Below are 19,364 nucleotides of genomic sequence, written 5' to 3' on the forward strand. Positions count from 1 at the left end.
AATAAAGGTGATGGTGATAGCCATAACTTTTGTGTTTCCCCCCCCAAAAACCTTGTTTATGAAGAAACACTATACAAAACAAACTTACTTTGTTTCTGTTTTAGTTGTAAATTACCCCAACACTGTAAATCACGTGGAGCTCTACAGCTTCTGCTGACAAGGCTTCCATCAGCTGCCCCACAGGGTGTCGTGGAAGTACTCGAGTTTGTTATTAAGCTCACTAAGGTATCTCAGGGCTCTCATCTGCACTGACAGCAGTGCCTCATTCAAAGCAAGTTTTAGCCAAAAAAGCAGTATCATCACTTCTCCTCTGCTATGTGCAAAGAAGTACAGTTCTTCCATCCTGCTTGCAAATGTGGGCTCCTAATTGGAATACCTGCCGTGTTGTGAAACAGTCTCGAGCACATCTGAGCACGTCATTTGGCCAGTCTAACAAGAAAGTTCTGCCGTTTCAATTTTGCAGCTGTTCAATGTATCTTGAAGATAAACATGCCCTTCATATCTGCACGTCGCAGAACGGAACAGCACAGGAAAAAGGCCTTGGTGGGTGGCAGGCTGCTGACCTTTCCAGCAAGATATCAAACATCAGCTAGAAGCTACTTGGCACAAAGATACCACAGTGGTCAGTATTCTGCTGTGTACCCAAGGTGAAAGCAAATTTACCTGTCCCACTTTCCTTCACACACTCCAAACTTGAAATTTTGTGTTATTCCAGATAAAAGGGGATCACGTTTGACACGCAACCAAGAGAACCATATTATTTGCAAGTTGAATAGAGAGAGCCCTTGCATTTACCAGCAAGGCCTGCAACGCATCTGGGGCTCAGAGGAGAAAAACACATCTGTCAGCTCTAACTCCACAAGGCACAAACAGGCAGGAATTAAATGCAGATTTCCTAGAGCATGTTATTAGTCACAGAGTAGTATTTTCATAAATTAACATATAATTACATTTCAAACAGACCAGCAAAACTCACATATGCATTTTGCAAACATATCAACAACTCCAGGACTTCTGGAGGAAATACCTACTTGGAGTTAGGGAGGGGACCACACTTATTCTGAAGCGATGCTACTGCCAATACTGAATTAAAAATTCTCTCTGCTGCCAAGAACTTCCATTTAGATTCATTAAAGGCAAGGATAGATATAAGCTTTACAACTGACATAGGTATAAACTCCCAAACAAAAAATATCAGTAAGTAAGGTTAAGTTTGCCTTTGCTGAGAATCAACTGTTTAACAAGCTCCACTTTGCTCCTTCAAAAATAGACTAAAAAAATCCTCTCTCACAAAGGAATTTGGTATAATAAGGAACACAATGACTGAGGCCTGTTAAATACTGTATGCTGTGTATGTGCTATATGTTACAAATATGATATGTCTTACCAAAGAGAAAAAGAATTCTCCACCTTTTAACCATACACCAACTACATCAACTAACTGTCCAGTTCACATCAGCATCCTAGCAAGTGGTTAGAATCTAAAAGCAAGTCCTCAAAGTTTGTGTTACAGAGAAGACATTCAACCTTATGATAAAGCATTCAGCATGTAAGATGAATAATTTGTACAGACAGGCTTCAGGCTGAAAGGCCCTCAAACTAAAAGTGGATTTAGAGTTCAGCATTGTAAGAGAGAGAGATTCTGCTTTCCAGCTGGACACTGAGACATCCTGCTCTGGAACTCACCCACCCATGGAGCTTTCTGTCCTTCACTCCACTTTCAGTCACCTCTACTCCTGTTCATCCACTGAGCTAACACCAAGTGGGAAATTCCAAAGGGGGAAGTCACATCACCATAACACTAGAAGGAAAAAAGATCACCAAAATATTCCCCCATTATCCTTAAAAAGAAGAGTATTGCAGAACAGAAAAACAAAGCAAACAAAACCAATACCGTTTATATTCAAGCAAGGTTCAGTCACAATCTTTTCCAGGTTTTCTTTAGCAAAACAACATCATGGCCAGATGACAACCGTGTTAGAGGGGTCCAAATACCTTTCTCACTTCCCTTCTCAACACCTTTAAGTATAATAATCACTCAAGCACGCAGCTTCTCTAAATGACTAGGTGACTTAATAACAAGGACCAATGATGTTTCAAAGAAGATATTTCACATAAACGTCATCTGCGCAAGGGCAGGATGCGATAATTGGCACGGCGCACGTTTCTCAATGCTTTGCCACTGGCGGTTCAAGGAGCCACTCGCATCCTACAATTGCTCTGGGGTTTTGCAAACAACATGCAGGATTCCAAAAGGCGTGCTCGGATTGCAGGAGGTGTTGACAGAAATTGCTTGTTTGCATTAAAACACCCAGCAGGGAGGCTGAGGCCCCAGTGACACACAAACATTCCAAGCATCCGCGAAGTTGATCCACAGGAAGCCAACCCGGCTGCTTCCAACGACAAGGAAAGCACAACGAGAGCAAAGGCCAATCAAAACACAAATAAAAACAAATAACAAATGTTTATAATTCAGCGCCATGAGCCAGGAAACAAAGAGGAGGTACCAGAGGAAGGACACCGCTGCCCGCGCTCTCCCGGGTGACAGCAGCACGGAGGCCTGCAGGGCAGACCCTGCACACCCAATGCACGCTGCCATCTTCCATAGGTGCAAAGCCCAAACCCAAGAATAAACAAGGAGGCCCCGGGGAAGCGCTCTGGGGGCCACCTCGGGGGGACAGGTGACCAGCGCACGGGCAGGGGACGCGTGCTGGGCACCACCTTGTCCCGCGGGGCCCAGCCCGCCCGAGGCAGGGCCAGGGCCGAGGCCTGGTGGGCGCCAAGGGGACCGCCCAGGGGCCTCGCGACAAGGCCCCGCCGCGACAGCGCGAGCCCCCACGGCCCGGGGCCACCTCCCGCCGCCACCTCCCGCCGCGGGGCCGCCCCGGGGGCGGGGCGGGGGGGCGGAGCGCGGCCCCCGGCCGGACCCCCCCCCTCGCCCAGCGCCGGGTCCCGGCGCCCCCCGCGCCCCGTCCCGTCCCGTCCCGTCCCGCTCACCCGGGCCCGCGGCCGCGTCCCGCATTGACCCGGAAACAGCTCCGCGGCAACCAAACATCACGTGAGCGCCCGCCGCGCCGTCACGTGGGGGGCGGCGCCGTCACGTGAGCGGTCGCCGTGGAGACGCCAGGGATGCGCGGCCCCGGCCCTCCCGCGCCCTCTGACGTCACCGTGCATCGCGGGGTGACGTCACGCCACGGGGACGCGTCCCTGCCGTCATCCCTCTGCCCACTCTCATGCCCTGGGCTTGTGCCGTGCCAGGGGGGCAGCAAAAAGAGGAAGGGCAAGCCAAGAGTGGGCAAAAATGGGTGGAAAAGGTGCAAATGTGTGTGTTCTGAACGCACAATGTCTCCTGCACAAGTGACCTGTGGCTTTAGCCATCTCATGGCCACCATGTGCTCAATTATGTCTGACCAACATCCATGTACTCAAAAGAATAATAAAAGAAAGAAAAAAGCCAGTGACTTCTCCCTATTATGCCCCTTTCTCCGCCGTTTAAAGGACGCTGATCACCTCCTGCACAAAGAGGGCAAAGCAGGGAGGAACAAGGCAGAGTTGGCTGTCGATCCCTGCTTGTCCGCCCGGTCCGGACTCAGACTACATGGTGGCGCTGGGGGATGAGAGATGGACACTGTCTCTCACCAACCCTAAAATTCAGCAGTTGGGGCTGCAATTCCCAGCTTTAGAGGTCCATCTGCCATCACTGAAATGGACCCAGAGCTTGTGCAGACTGGTTTCCCTTTAACACGCGGAAAAGGGTTCTGTGTGCTTTCTTAGTACCCTGTTGGCACAACTCCGCTTTTATTTGGTTTCTACACAGGCCAGTGTAGCTGAGCAGTGCCTTGCTCATGCCCCATTAAAAACATCTACCCGCACACCCTGAATTTGGCTCTTTTTATACATTCCAGGGAGCGCTTTGTCTCCTTTTCCTTGTCCTTCCCCCCTTGGTCGCGTATCTGTTTCAGGGAGATAAAGAACTCCAGTGCATTCAGGCACTGCGCTCTTTTGCTAACAATTCTTGTGTTTTTGCACAACTTACCTATGCGATTTAGTTGCTAGGAGGGAGAAAGAGTGTATTTCAGCTGAAACTGGCACCAGCAGGCTACATTTTGATGCGAAACTCGCTTTGCCTGCTGCTTTCTATAGTTACAGATCGAGCTGATATGAGATGCCTGCATTAACCTCCACTGGGTCAGCACTGCAAGTGTGAGAAAATGGCCAGTGTATTCCCTGGCCTAAATTAAAGACCGCTTTAATGGGGACTGTGCAAGTCAGGAAATTGTTTGCACAATATAGTCTTTCACCTGTAGGTGCCAGGTTGAATTCAGCCCCAGCTCGCAGGGATTGAATGCGCTTATCATCAGCTGTGTCGTTGTTCGAGTGAAATAACTTTGACGGATCTCAAGCTACTCCTCCTTAGAAGACAAGTATCCACTTGCCAAAACTTTTGCAACCCTTGGCAGACGTGGGTGACCCCACTCTGGCAAACTCCCCTCTTTCCCACAGCCACCTCCCATGGGATTCAACAGGCCATGGGAACCAGAGTCATCTGTAGAGATGCTTCCCCTTAGCCTGGCTTGGGAGGAGGTTGACGCGATGCTCTCAGAGACACCTACAACGTAACTCATCAGCGTGGGAGCTACCTCACTCATGCAGAACAGGGTCCAGTTATAAGGCTATTCTTCGCCAGAGACACATTCATGTTAGGTGAAAAAGCAAATTAGGTCCAATTTCATTAGTCTGGTACTTTTAGAGACAGAACGAATGAAGCTCACTGACAGAAACATCCTCAATATCTGAAAATAAAAATTCCAGTCAAGATCCTTTTCCAATAACTTCTAATGCACCACAGATAAATGTCACTCACTGTGGAGGGGGGAATGAGGAGGACCACAATTGACCAGGGGCTGAGAATGGTTCGTGAGTTCGTAAATACCAAGGCTAGAAGGGGGACACAGCTAACAATCAGAATACAAGGCACATATCCCTTAATTTCCCTCACATTTGATTTGTAGCAGAAGAAATGTGCTCTTGAAAAATTACTTAAGAAGGAGAATTGACCACAGCCTGTGAAAAATCATTCCAACACTTAATTACTCACAATGTTAACCATAAAGAAAATGTGGCCCTCATTCTAACCTGAGCGAAACACTTAAATGCAATTAATTCCAACCCATACTAATAATGCTGTACAACTCTTGCTGTCCTCAGGAAAGCAGGATCAATGTTCAATGTGGGGAAGCCGACGCACAGAGAAGAGAATTTCTTAGTCATACAACGAGTTAACAGCAGAAGCAGTAGAACGAATATCCAATGAACTTGGCTGGTTGTCAGAATAATTTTCCCTATATTTCCATCACCAAAGTTTTTTTTTGGTGGGGGTGGGGGAGGGAAAGGATTTTGAACATACACAGTTTTTAACTTTTTTTTTTTTTGGCTATCTTTTTGATCCTTTTGCTTATGGGTTTGACAAGTGCAACTTTCTTCATCCTTGGAGATTATTCTTCAATTCCTCAAAGAGGCTTCAATTTTCTCACAAATCTCTCTTCCTTTCACTTAATTCAAACATTTTTGGCCAATTTCATGATTTAATAATGAGAAATAAAATTGGAGCTTTAATAAGTATTGAGGGAAGACCTTTCATTCCATCTGGGGATTAAGTAGGGAGTTAAAGGTATGAATCCCATTTGCTACACTGGTCTAACCTGAGATCTAGCATGTTAAAGAGCACAAACCAAGAGATATTAAATGCTCTTTGCCCCCACTGAGATCTGGGAGGTCTTGTAGACTCAGAGCACATTGCAGATGTGGGCCCCATAAAACACCGCGGTAGCATATAAATCTATAGCACCATGGGCTCATAGATATTTTGCTAACAACTTCCAAATCTGACCTCATTTAATGCTACGGCCAGCTGATCAACTCAAAGATGTTTTTTACTGCGCCATTAATTTAAGGTAACAATTCACTAAGATATTTGGTTCTGCATAAGTGCTTCTCAAATAATTTTGGGGGTCTTTGCTGATTATCTGAGACTAATGCACCTTAAAGTTACCTTTTAGAGCAAGCATCACTAGACTAATAATTCTGAGGTATTATCAATAGATAAAAGACAGAATTGATGCACCTTTCACTTCAGAAATTCATACTGCAGCTTACCACACTGAAATAAAAAAATGAATCAGTACTGATACAGTCTAAAGATCTCTTGTCTTTTTGTTTTTTGGCATTTGCTAGCCATATTACCAGGACCAGACAATCCTCGAGCCCTTAGTTCACCTGATTTCATTTTCTGGATGACTACTATTAGACAAAGACGGCTTCTCGGGTAACCCTGAAATGGTGCTGGCTATCAAATGGTACCTGGCAAGTCCAACCTCACACGCTCTGTGCTAGACTCACTTCGCTGGCTGCTGTCTCATCCTGTCACTGCAGGGTGACGTCTCCCAAACTCAGCCACGCGGTGCTGGGGGCAGCTGGTCTTCAGGTGACCTGCTGCTCTCAAGGCACTCCCAAACACACGGGAGCTGCTGTGCTGGACACCTCTCCTCTGACCAGGCGTGACACCTCGCGTGCTGGGAACTACCCGGCACAGCCAGTGGGTTTGAATCTGTGCACCCTGAAACTGAATGTACCGCCCAAATAGCTGCTGTCCTCCTTCCCCAGGGCTAATCAGGGGTGTCAGTTGGGCCCTATTGGTAACCTGGTGCTCCTCATACTCCTAAACCTCCCCTGCAATGAAAACTCCTTGATAAAGCAACCTTTTTTCCTGAAGGGAAATGGCCTTGCTTCTTCACTGCTGGGTATATCTCATTTCATATCCCTATTTCTATTCTGCTCAGTCAGACAAAAATGGAAGCAGCAGACAGAGACGAGTCTAGACATGAAAATGGCTGAAGCCTTCCCATGCCAAATGCTCTGGATTCAACACTAGTTGTCACAACAAGATTGAGAAGTTCTGCTGCTCTCTGCTCTTGGAATGGGACTTTGGCTGGGAGAATAGGACAGAAGCAGAGTGAGAATCTGTCTCTTTATGTCTTGTGTTTAACAACTCCCTAACAGGTCTGGATCTCACTCGGAAAAAGATGTTGGCTGAGTATGTAGGCTGCCAGCTTTCATAATAATTAACCATTAATGTTAGCAAACACTTGGCAAATCTCCACCAGCTTGCACATGAAACTCTCAGAGTCCTTTGCAAACATGAATGGATTAAATCTCACCGCACCCCTCTAGCCCTAAACACCCATCCAACAAATTCTCTCTTCTCTCACTACTGTAGTATCCAAAAGCCTCATAATCTTCAGCATATTTAGTAACCCATGGGAGGTGCTGAAGTACTAACATCATCCCCATTTTATGATGCAGAGTTGAGACCTAGATTCCCAAAGCCCCGGAGAGAGCTGCTGTCACAGCAGTGGAATGACAGACCCTAGTTTGCTACAATACAGCTAGTGCCTTCAACCCTATTCCATCCTTCCCCTGCTTTGCAGGTCCTTACCCCTGCCTCCCTGCTAGAACCCGGGCACAAAAGGGACATGGGATTAGCACAAAGTCCCTCAGAGTTCAGCTAGCCAAGAGCTCTGCTGCTGGCTTTACTGCCAGGACACCATGGCCACCGCAGACAGAAATAACCACGAGCAACACAGAGACCAGCCAGACCGTAACGTCCCCTCTGACAGCATCGCCTGCTGTGCCTGATAGGCACTGGTGGCATTTTTGCCATCTGCTTTGGCCATCCTTACTGTTGCTATTTAACACAGCCTTGTACACAAACTATTTTGGTTTAAAAAAAAGGAAAAGAAAGAAAAAAAAAAAGGCCTTTGTTACAGAATTACGGAATAATGATTTTCCCTTGAAATACACTGTCCACCTGGGGAAATTACAATGACATAGCTGGATCAGAGTGACTATTGTGCCTGCTAAATGAGCAGACTTCCCCCTACAAAGACAGTCTTTTACAAAACTCTGCTTTTATCTTTAAAGCCTAGCTTCAGAAAGAAGCCCCTTGACCCAGTCACAAGGCTGGCAGCGTGCCAGTGCCATTTGAAATGGTCAAACAGACATTCCTCATGGATGAGGACAACCTGGATGATCAGAGGGCTTGCAAGCCCAAACACTTGGTAGTCTCAAGCCACTTTTTGTCTCCCTACCACTCTGCGACCTCCAGTTTTGGCTGCATGAAGACTAAAAGCTGCTCTGGCCAATAAATAGCTCAGGAATAAAACCAGAAACTGCGTGTTCCCCTGCTTGTCCCAGTTTAGCTCAACAAGCAGTTACCAAGAGCGTCTTCTGCAGCTACACTCCTAAACGCGCAAGGGTATTTACTGTAGACTCCGCAAGAACAATCGGTTTCAGGCAGACAGATAAGTCATCTCACTGCTCACCTGGGAATAACAAGTCTTTCTCCTTTTCATCCCCTAGATCATTCCCCTCATTTGCATTCACTTTTGGCTAAGAAATAAATGACTTCAAATCTCAGCTCAGCAAGAGCTAAGCCTGAAAATCCTGAAGACTAAATTCATGAACATTTCCTGGGAGTTCAGGCAAAAGCCAATTTCTCTTTTTTTTTTTTTTTTTAAACAGAGACTGAGCAAAATGAGGAGTATTTTGAGGATGAATAGTAAAGAGAAAGGTGCTTGTAAAGAAGCGATAGAAAAAGAAAAAAAGACAACAGGGCTGAAAAGGGATGTCTCTCTCCCATAGTGGTTCTCAGTTGCCTTCTCCTCACTAACGTCAGTTAGTTTCCCTCTTACCTTTGTGAAGGTTTTGTCCCAAGCAAAGTAACTCCTCTCTGATCTCCGTATTACACACGTGTTTGCGTTTTTAGCAACTATTTTGCACTAGCTCACCAACATACCTCCAGCTGGCTTAAAGGAGATGAATCGTTGCAGAGGCCTAACAGGCTGCGAGCAAAGCCTTGACCTGCCTGCGATGACCCTGTGTACTGTCTTTACACTCCAACAGACGTTTTCTCTCCCCTGCAAACTAAATTCAGTCCATGAGAAACAGAAAACATACCAAACACAATAAAACCCAAAAGGGATTAATGTATACTAATCTATCAAACTAGGAAAGTTACTATTATAAAGTACTATAAGTCAAGAAACAAGTAAATTGCACATCTCACCATTGTAATAAACCATTATTTATCACCTTGGAAAGGACATTTTTAAATCAAATGGCCAAGTAGTGCCCTTTATAGGTGGAGATGATTCAAAATAGGTATGCAATAGAAAACCTAGACAGAAAATATATGCTTGCTAATCTGACAAGAGTCTTGCCAATCTTTTTACAGCCAACTATGTCATTTTGGTCTTTAAGAACTGCCAGCTACACTGGAAACTGCAAACTCAAACACTGGAGAGGAGTGGGCATTGGTTATATTTGCTAGCTTCCTTCGTTTCCGTACGGATGGGATTTTGGGAAGTGCTTTGGAGAGCTGGCCCTGCCTGGCCCTCCGTGCCGCGCTCCCCTGGGAGGCAGCCTCATCCCAGCAGCGAGGCGGGCGCTCCTCGTCCCAGCCCGGAGCGTGTTCTGGGGCCAAACACCACAATCCTCCTGCAAAGCAGGCTGTTAACTCAATTGGAGCGCAGCACGCCGCGTCTTGGAGAGGGAAAAAATCTCCCTGAAAGACGTATAAACCTGATCATTGTCTGATCCAGCAGACACTGATTTTCCCATTGGCATATCAAGTTCCAGAGGAGCCTATTTAAACTGAATTCATAAGTGCCACTTTGTACCCAGAAGAGTTCAGCTCTGTATTTTCAATCAGTTAGCGGCCATCAAATTATAATGGGGTTTCTGGAACTGTGGGTGCTTTATACTCTAACTCAGCAGGCATGTAGGCACACTTAGCCTTTGCTTTGCTAGCTCTGTTCAAGCACATTCAGAAGCGTCGTCCCTCTTGCGGTTAGATATTTCCCTGATTGACAGAAACATATTTCAGCAAGAATGGACAAGGCTCAGCAGACTTTCAAGTATCAAGCATAAGCCCAAATTTACATTTTACCATTTCTAATGGTAGCTTCCAATTTCTTCTACAGTTAACGCACATCCTCACATCTATTCCCAGTTACCCTGTGCCCAGAACTGCAGTTACCCATGCTGTAGGTCGCTTCACAAGCTTACATGCAACTGCTGGGACTCGCACCCCTTCCAGACCCTTTCTGTCACTCAGGCTCCCTGCAAAACAAAGCAAAGCAAAACAAAACATAATAATGAATTTTGTGGCCACTTCCTCCAAAAACCACTTTCCGGCCACTTACCTATTGAAACACTTAGGGTACAAGGAGTGGGAGGGAGTTGGGAAGGTAGAAGTTGGCTGTCTCTGAAATGGGCAAAATGATATCTGCCTCAGAAGCAACACCATCAAAAGGCTTCAGTCTCCATCTGATCATTTTTAGCATTATTATTTTATCTTTTTTTTTCCCTAAAGTCCTGTGGGCTCTCAGTCCAGAGAACAAGCAAGAACAATCCCTGCTATCTTAATTATGGCATTGAGTTCAGTAAATGCCCCCAGCTTCACCCTGAAGAAAGGTGTCCAAGTCTTGCTAATACTTTTGCCTGTGAGACCTCAGGGGAAAAAGTAGCTTTTTATCACCAAGCCTGGAACAACAACACAAACCCAGATTTTATCCTAGGAGGAGCCTTTCAGCTAGGACTCCTGCCTGAGCGGTGGGGGAACAGGGTGTCACAAGTGAGGCCAAGCAGCCCTGGGAATGCAGGTTAGTGTCATCCCCAACTCACACACCCCCAACCTCCAACGCGGGGCTCCCGTAATGGAAGGGGCAGCAGACAGGCCAAGCACAAAGCTGAAAGGGATAAAGCAAAGTATTACATTGAAATTGATCTAATCTCTGGCTCCCAGTGGAATCTGCAAGGATATCTTACTAGAATTACTCAAGTTTTATCAAGAGATGGCTATTCTGGGAAAGTGCATTTTGGACAGCAAAGCGCTCCAGATATTGAACTTCATTAGCATGGGGATTGGCTGAGCAAGAGAGGCCCCTACAATAGTTTCAAAGACGAGAGCAAAAGTGAGGGGAGGGAGAGCATGTGATGTGTAAAGCCATCCTCCTGGGCATGCAAATACATAGGAACACAAAACCTGGGCATATACATAATAGTGTCTGCTGTGGTACCCTCCAGGATGTGTAAAACCTGTATGTATTCATGGGCGATAAGAAAATGTAGGTCCTACAGACACACTAGAAAAGGCACCCAAGATAAAGCAGCTTTTATCTGTCTGCTAGTATTCTGAAGTCCATTTCTACTTCGAGTGTAAATAATCTGATAATACCTGGGGAAAAGAGGGAAAGAGGGTCATGAAAAAAAACTCCTTAAAATACAGATCCGCCTGTATGGGAAGAGAAGGTTAACAGGAAGCAAATAATAATAATAAAACCCAAAATAAACAGTGATAACACAAAGAAACCAGGTGGCTTCTCATCATTTTTTTCTTGACAGCTTCTGTCTGAGCAGATGACTGTGAGGTCTTTGGAGAAGCAAAGGGAAGATGCCAGGCTCTGTCAAGTTCCCTCTTTATTCATCACAGTGAAGGAGTGAAAAAAGAAATCAGGTCTGATAAATGATTCATGGAACCTTTTCTTTTGCTAATCTGTAAATAAATTTTAAAAGCAGCTCCTTTTTGATGAATATATTCTGCTGCTCATAAAAACATGTCAGCTTTTAAACACTACACAGGCACCTTCAGATGTCTCTGGTGCTCTTGTCAGCGTACCTCACCAAGGGACGAGAGTCCTTTGAAAGCCAAAGCTCGGCTCCTTGCCGAGTACCAGCCTCCCAAAGTGATGGAGGACACGCTGATTTACACCAGCAGAGCAGCTGCCCTCTGATCTTACAGCACCAGATTGCCAGGCTGCAGCAAATCTTACCTCATCACCCTCCTCAAACACCCTCCTCGCCTCCTGCTGCCGCTAGCGTCCCTGTGGCACCACTGTGCAGGTCCCTGTACGTCCTCCTCACAAACATCTGCTGGAGGTGGATTCCTGCACCACGCAGGAGCGCTCATTCAACCTGCTGCACCTTAACCTCAGCCCACAGTCAGTGCAGTTCCAAGGAGGAGGCGTGCAAGAGGCTGTGGCTGATGCTGTCCTCCTCTTGCTGAGGACTTGGCCCTCCTGGAGAGGCTGCAATGTGGTTTGTTATGTCCTGGCCCACCCCCTCCCACCTCCTCCTCACCGTTTATATCCTGGGCCTTTTTTTGCCTCTCTTCCCCATTTCCATGCAGCTGCAGACAGCAGCATCAACGTAGGTGAGGACATACTCAAGCACAGAGACCTGCACCGGCTACAGCACCTCCTCTGCGGCAGCAGAGCCTGAGTGAGAACTGTCTGTCTGCCTTCAGCTGGGGACCTGCTGCGTTTCTCCCTGAGCAGACGGGACTCGAACTGCCTCGCAACTTTTGTCAGTGTGGACGAGAAAGAAAGAGAGAGAAAAAAGCATAATTATACAAGGACATCTTTTATTTCAGTACATTCAAGACAAAAAGAAAAGAAAACAATTCAAGAACAGGATGTACCTTCACTCAAGGCTTCTGTTCATCTCCCCTACCCCTCTCCATTTTCATCTCTTTTCTTTCACAATCAGAAATTGCATAGAATTTGTTTTTCAATCAGAAAATTAAACTCATCAATGCAAAACCCATGTCTGTACCAAGCAGAGGACGAGCTGCTGCTGTTGCTAGGGAAGTAAATATTTTCCTCACACAAGATCCCCAGATTGGTTTTCTCAAGTGCTGTGTGACATCTTTGCAGCTAGGCATGGGCAGTGAGACACCCTCAGAGCTGAGGATGCTCCATGGGGCACAGACACGGGGAGCTCCTGAGCCGAGCTCAGTCGCGTGGTTGGGGCACGTGCGGGGCACGGGTTTCTACAACTTTTGGAAGTGACGGTGGGCAGTAAAGACCACCTCCCTCGCTCGTGGGAAAGGGCAGCAGTGCCCAGAGAGTCTATGGAAATTCACAGCACCAGCTGCTCTCTCCTGCTCCCATTTTGCCTTTCACAAAAGACTCCCCCACCCATACCCCCAAACCAGTAAAGAAATAAGCAAAGAATAACCCCAAAACAAAGCAAAAAAGAAGACACAGAACCCCTGAAATTCCAGGCGTTTCAAGGCCTCTTTGAGTTCACTGTGTTTGTTGGTTGGTTTTTGGCATCTTAATATATATATATCTGTTTATATATATATATATATATATGTATATGTATTTTAACAACTCCTCAAAAGGACTTTCATTATATGCTGTTTCTCACTGGAAGCATGTCCCACCGCTTCCTTCCTCATTCCACGTGCCAACCCACCATAAAGGAAGAAGAGTTTAGCACCTGAAACTTGGTGCATGGGAGACTAGGTCCTGAAGTACCCAAAATAAAATAAAATAATTACTCCTCCCTTCCCATCCCCTTTTCCTTCTCAAATAAAAACACCCTCCCCCCGCCCGTTGCCAACATCCCCCTGTAAGTCTATGTAATTGGAAAAGATAGCGCTAGCATCCTTTCTCCTGGCCTGGGACAGAGAAGTTCCAGGAACAACTCTTGGCCTGGGGTGGGCAATATCTGGTATGGGAATTACCCACTCTATCCCTCCTTCCCACCTTGGAGCCGCAAGGCGGTAGGGAGACGCCTGCTGAAGACGGGCCAGCCAGAGGAGCCTCCTCCCGGCGCGGCGCAGCTCAGCGGGACGGGCGTCCGCACACCCCAACAGCAAAGCCAAAGCTCTGGCCAGGCCTGCTCGGCAGCCCCGAGGTTCGTCTTGCTCTGGAGAAGCTGGGTAACTGCTTTTGATTTAAAAACGAGTTTGACATTATACAAGTCCATGTTCTGTAAAATGGAACAGGACCCTCTCGGCCCACCCCAGCGCCCCCGCGCCAGCTTTACTCAGGCTCGCTGCTGTTGGTGGTCTTCTCCCACTCCAGGCTCTCTTCGCTCCGCGCCGGCGAGCCCGGCGCGGGCCGTGCCCGGAGGCCCTGGAACCTGCGGCACTCGGGGCACACGCGGATGTGCGTGCAGCCCCGGGCCACGAGGGCAGCCTCCTGCGCCAGTCTTTGTGCCAAGGCGTCCGGCTCTGCGCCGCTGCACAGCTTCCCGTTGCTGAGCGTGGTTGTGCTGCGGGCTCGGCGTTCCTCGGGGATAACGGGGCGAGTCCGTATCAGCCCCCCTCGCCTCCTATGAGGGTGGAAACTGTCCTTGCAGAGGATGATGTTGCGCAGCTCGGTCACCATCTCTTGACACACCGACACCTGCAAGACAGGCCCAGGAGACGTTGCTCACCCACGCCAGCTGCAAACCCCACAGAGTTGCATCTGCTCTGCATTTTGATGCCCAATTGCTACCTGGATCTTGCCACTGGCTTTAAGATGCCAATGCTTGGACATTCACATCTGCTTTAGTCCCACATATTCCCCCTCTAGTAAAAGACCATCCTATATTCCAGATCCCCAAATTAACATGAGATGCAAACCTATCATACACAAAATTCCTCAGATATTCCTAACTCTGTGAAAAGTATCTGGACTTTGCATGCATCTCTGATCCCTTCGGAAGCACTTGGAACTTCCGTATCACCTCCATCTTATTGGAAATACATGGAATGCTTGGCATTTTAAACCCTCCCAGTGCAACATAGTGTCATGCATTTTAGGCCTCATAGTTAAGATGCTCATCTCACCCTAGGTCCATTATTCGCTCTAGAGCAATGTATTATTGAGACCCCACAAACAGCAGTAAACACATACTCCTTCCAGAACACTTTTAGGTCCTACCTCTGACTGCTCAGAGTGCCGAAGACTCCACAAAAACTCCAGCATTGCCATAAAAATTGCTACGATTAGGCCACAGATGAGAACCACGAAGATTCCACCAATATTCTCCATTCCCAGGCCTAAAATAAAGCAGAGGACACAGTGCTGTGGCAAGGCAGACCAAAATAAATTGCACACTCATCACGTGTGCAACCCAACTCTTTGCTGTTTAGTTGTCATCACACACATCCAACCAGGGACCAAAAACTCCAACAACACTGTCCATTAAATCAAACTGCTCAGGTTGCAAACAGATTGACTTGCAATAACTACACGATCGAAGGTGCATTCTCAGAAATGATGATTTTGCAGATAAACAGCAAGTACATTAGAGGGAAGTACAAAGCAATTTGTGGACAAACTGAAAACAGGAAAAAAAAAAGGATGGAAGATCAGTTGGGCACATTAATCCTTGCAAATTATTCACCCAGCTCTAGTTGCTTTGAACTTTGCAAAGGGAGATGAGGAATGCTGTTAAAGTAGCAGAGATGAAGACGACAAGAAAGAGTATTAAAGGAAGCTGGCACCAAGAAAAGCTCTTTTGATCACAGTAGAAAGTGATGGTGAGAAATGATTACAGCTGCTTGTATTACAGCAGCAAGGAGAGGTCCCAGACAAGACCAGGGCCCCACACTCTTTGACAGCACACAGGGAGACACAGGACTTTATAGTGGTGGTGTTTTTGAGACTCAAGTGGACTGGGCTCCTGACTGAATTGATTACTAAAAAGTATGCCATGCTTTGCACTGAGGTGATTGTAGGAGGCCATTAGTCAACTAGAACATCTATAAACATCTTCCTTTACCCTCTGTAACACTAAATCAAAGTGCAAGAGGCAATGATTTATTGACTTAATCTCTACATGGCTTTTAGACATAAAATCTCACCAAAATCCTTGTAAATTGCTGACCTGCTTTGTTTTAAAACTTGCAAGGTCACATTTCTCCCCCATCCTCCGTCATTCTTTTGTCATTGCCCCTGCGGCAGTCTAGAGGCTGTGTAAATCAGCCCTTTGTGGAGAGATGCCTCCACTAACACAGCCCCTCTCTAATTCCTGCCCAAATGAGCCTTTCTCCAAACGCCGGAGCTTTCTTCTCAGCTAAAACATAACTCAGTATTTAAACAAGAAAATAAACAAACATTTTCTTATTTCCATTCCACTTTTCCTCACACAATCAGCAGGGTACAGACTTTCTAATTTCCCAAAATGGGAAACCAAAGCATGATAGAAGGGCAGAGAAAGGAAGAAAAATTTGTCCAAGGCCACAGAGCAAGTCAAACATTGCAAGAAACAGAGCCCTGTCTCCCTTCTTTCCCTGCCAAACTCATCTCAAAATGGAGTTGTTTTTCACACAGAATATGAAGGAAAGGACTCCCACACGCCTGCTCTCCTTCAAAAGCAGCTCCTTTAATATCTCGTGGCATTGCGCTCAGGCCTGATGCCTTGCTCTGGTCCTATACGTGATGCCTAGAAGAAGCACGAGCTCCAAGCCGCCATGGCGCCTCACCCGGCCTAGCTCACCAACCACGCATGCACCCCCGAGATCCGCTGCGAGGGGTATGCTAATGTCAGAAAGCAAAACAGCTATCATAGACCCTTTTTGGCTCTCTATCTCTGCGCTCAGAAAGGTCAAAAGACTATTCTTTCAGCTGGGGAACCGTCTGGCCTCCCAGAAAAGCGCTTGCTGAGGTAAGGATGGCTGCCAAAACTAAAAAATGCAGCGACTACGTTAAGCTGGCAACCATAGCAGCACTGGGACATCAGCCTAATGCGGTAGCTTTTATGGCAATTAGCATAGCATTACCTAAAAGAATTTGCTCTTCAATTTTACAGATTTACTAATAAAGTCCTTGTGTCCCTTCCTTGTCTGTTTAAAAGGAGTTTTCACTCAGAGCCATTAACCAGCAGGCCTGTGGCGGCGACCCATCTCCTCTTAAAGGAATCCAGGATTTTGGTCTGATCCCTCTAGCCATCCATTTTCCCATGCAATGCTGCAGACATTCATTAGAAGCTAATTTACCCTCCATATGCCTCCAATATTTGTCATTTGGTTGTTCCTGCTATCTTTGCCCCAGGCAAAAGAACACAGCATGAGGCACAGCAGAGCTGTTTGGCTTTCTCCTTGAATTGTGAAGGAAGTAACCCAGGTCAAAAGAAGGGGGAAGAAAGCAAGTCTCCAGCAGAAAAGCTGTGCAGGCTCACGTGTGGCTGGAAGCCCATCCTACACAGCTGGTGAGGATGTCCCTAGTGCCGGATACGTTCAGCAAACAAATGTAGAACAGTGCTGCCTACCTTTAGCTCTGTGGTCCTCCTCCTTGGGGCACTTGCCTCCTTCCCACCACTTGCGCTTCAGGATTTCCAGGCGGTTGTTCTCTTGCAGCTGGAGAATGGCCAGGTCAAACTCGTCCCGAAAGACAGAACCTGCAACACCAAGAGGTACATTATAAGGAACTGCCTCAACCAGCGTTCCTGCCCACTCATCCCCACAATTACCCTGCCAAAGTGCCTGGCTACCAAAGCTCTTCCCTGGAAGGTCTGGAGGGGAGTTCAGAGAGCCATGGACATCTGCAGCCTCCTTTTGCCAACAAATTAATGCCCTTTGCAGGCAGTGATTTTACCTGCCCGCCAGGACCCACTTAGACCATTTCTTAAAACTGCATTACAAGGGAGAGCTCTGGCTTGCTAGGCAGGATTCAAAAGAGCTGTTCAGTATCACACTCCTCCTCCGGACCATTTGGGTCCAACTCCTGCCATTCAGCCCCTAACCTTCCCCTTGCTGTAAGGCTCATTCCCTCCAACAGGAGCACTGCAAGGGCAGCGAATCCCATCCACACGCCAGCCCAAACCTCCTGGAGAGGAGGCTCAGTTCCACACTCAACACCACACACTACTCCAGTCTTCATAATTTCTACTTATCAGAGATGCAGAAGACAGACCGTGGGAAAGACTGCAGTTCTCCTCGTAACTCTGCACTATTGTAACAGGGAGAGGCTTTATACTCTTTTTATCTGCTACAATTTCACTGTTTAACAAGACAATGTCAGAACAAATTTTGTCCTGAAAATAAGGATTTGTACTCACGATCAGGTTACTGTGACTTTACAAGCTTACGCATGTCAGCTAAACTATAGTGACTATTTGTGTGACTGTTCTTATGTAATCCGACTTAACTTTGTATTGCTAAGTGCAGGTGTTTAAAGGTCAGGAATCAGGCTTCCTGAAACTGTGAGACTGGCCCGAAGGATCAGTTGATCATTTGGAATAACAATTATTACATCCTTTTTCTTTGCTACCCTGGGAGATGATGTTCTCTTTTTAGCTCTCATGTTTTAAAGAAAATAGACTAGCATTTGTTAAAACCTGATTACTAGCTGAGATAATCAGTAAATTGCCTGTTCTGGGATTTTAAGAAACACCAGCTGTTAAGAAACTTGTGCTAAAAACTACAAGAGTTGCAATAGTGTAACTTTTAAAGAACTTCTGAGATAAAACAAGAAACACAAAATAATTCAAAAACACTGATTCAAAGGGGAAACAGTCAGCAAAGCGCATATATACAGAAAACAAAGAGCAATTTAGAAATGTCTTTCACACGAATTATTTTAAAGAGCGGCAGTCACGTGTTACACGGCTCTGGACCAGAGCTCAGGCACTCAGCTCAGTGTGCACCTGGGACAACTGGAATGTTTTTGATTTTCCTCCCAAAATAAAAATGACCCTGGACAGAGCCGTGAAACGTGACATCAGTTTTAGAGCCGGTTCAGCCTTTCACATGCTCCGGTCCTCTGCTGACAGCTGAGAAGGACTAGAATTTTTCTTCACTGCCTACCGACGGGCATGCCAATCCCGTAGCCCTTGGTGTCCAGAAGGCCCCCGACCTGCGTGAGGTTGCAATTGCGCTGACGATAATACTCGTTCATGGTGGACTCCAGCAGGAAGGCGTAATTGGAGTTCAGCACCCGCGCAATCCCTTCCTCCGTGCTCTTCACAAACACACTTGGCTGCTTGGAGTACATGTAATTCCACATCCGCTGGTATGTCTGATAGCGGGAATTCTGCAGAAGGAAGGAAGCACGTGCAGCTAAGGCAGGAACATCTTTTTGTAACATAACCTCCAAATTAGATGCTATTAAAAACGCCACAATGTGGAAAGGAGTCAAAAAGATTTTGTGCCAAAGCCACAAAGGGATTTAGCTGCTTAACTGTCATTTATTCTGATGCGATTTACTCAAATTGCTCAGCGCTCATCATGCAGCTTACACCACAGCGTTTGTCAAAGGGAACTTGTGCTTAAGAGTCGGTGCCAGAGCAAGACCCTACCAATCCAAGAAGGGCATTGAGTTCTGCCTGGAAAGCCAAATCATGAACCAAAGTAAAGTACCTGTGTAAGTGAACTAGAGTCTTTTCATTGACTACAATAAACTAAAGCTCAAGCAGACACAAATCCTGAGTCTTTACAGCTGTGGAACCCATTTTGGTTGGAATGAAGGAGAAGCTGATTGTGGTTGCTTGTGCAGAGTGAAGAGCGAAACCTCTTCGCTTGC

General features: G+C 46.6%; 1 protein-coding gene across 1 annotated transcript in view; it reads right to left on the reverse strand.

Annotated features, from left to right (window-relative positions):
- Positions 1 to 13,583: 13,583 nt before the first annotated feature.
- Positions 13,584 to 19,364, reverse strand: part of GRIK4 (glutamate ionotropic receptor kainate type subunit 4) — a 95,291-nt gene continuing 89,510 nt past the window's right edge. The window contains exons 16-19 of the mRNA XM_010215193.2: positions 18,650 to 18,875; positions 17,113 to 17,241; positions 14,781 to 14,899; positions 13,584 to 14,258 (exon numbers count right to left, since the gene is read on the reverse strand). Coding sequence (XP_010213495.2) covers positions 13,893 to 14,258; positions 14,781 to 14,899; positions 17,113 to 17,241; positions 18,650 to 18,875 — 840 coding nt within the window. The 3' untranslated portion in view covers positions 13,584 to 13,892. The remainder of the gene's footprint in view (positions 14,259 to 14,780; positions 14,900 to 17,112; positions 17,242 to 18,649; positions 18,876 to 19,364) is intronic.

The sequence above is a fragment of the Tinamus guttatus genome, unplaced genomic scaffold, assembly GCF_059628265.1.
Source record: "Tinamus guttatus ecotype Peru unplaced genomic scaffold, ASM5962826v1 Tinamus_guttatus_pri_ptg000093l, whole genome shotgun sequence".
Taxonomy (NCBI): Eukaryota; Metazoa; Chordata; class Aves; order Tinamiformes; family Tinamidae; genus Tinamus; species Tinamus guttatus.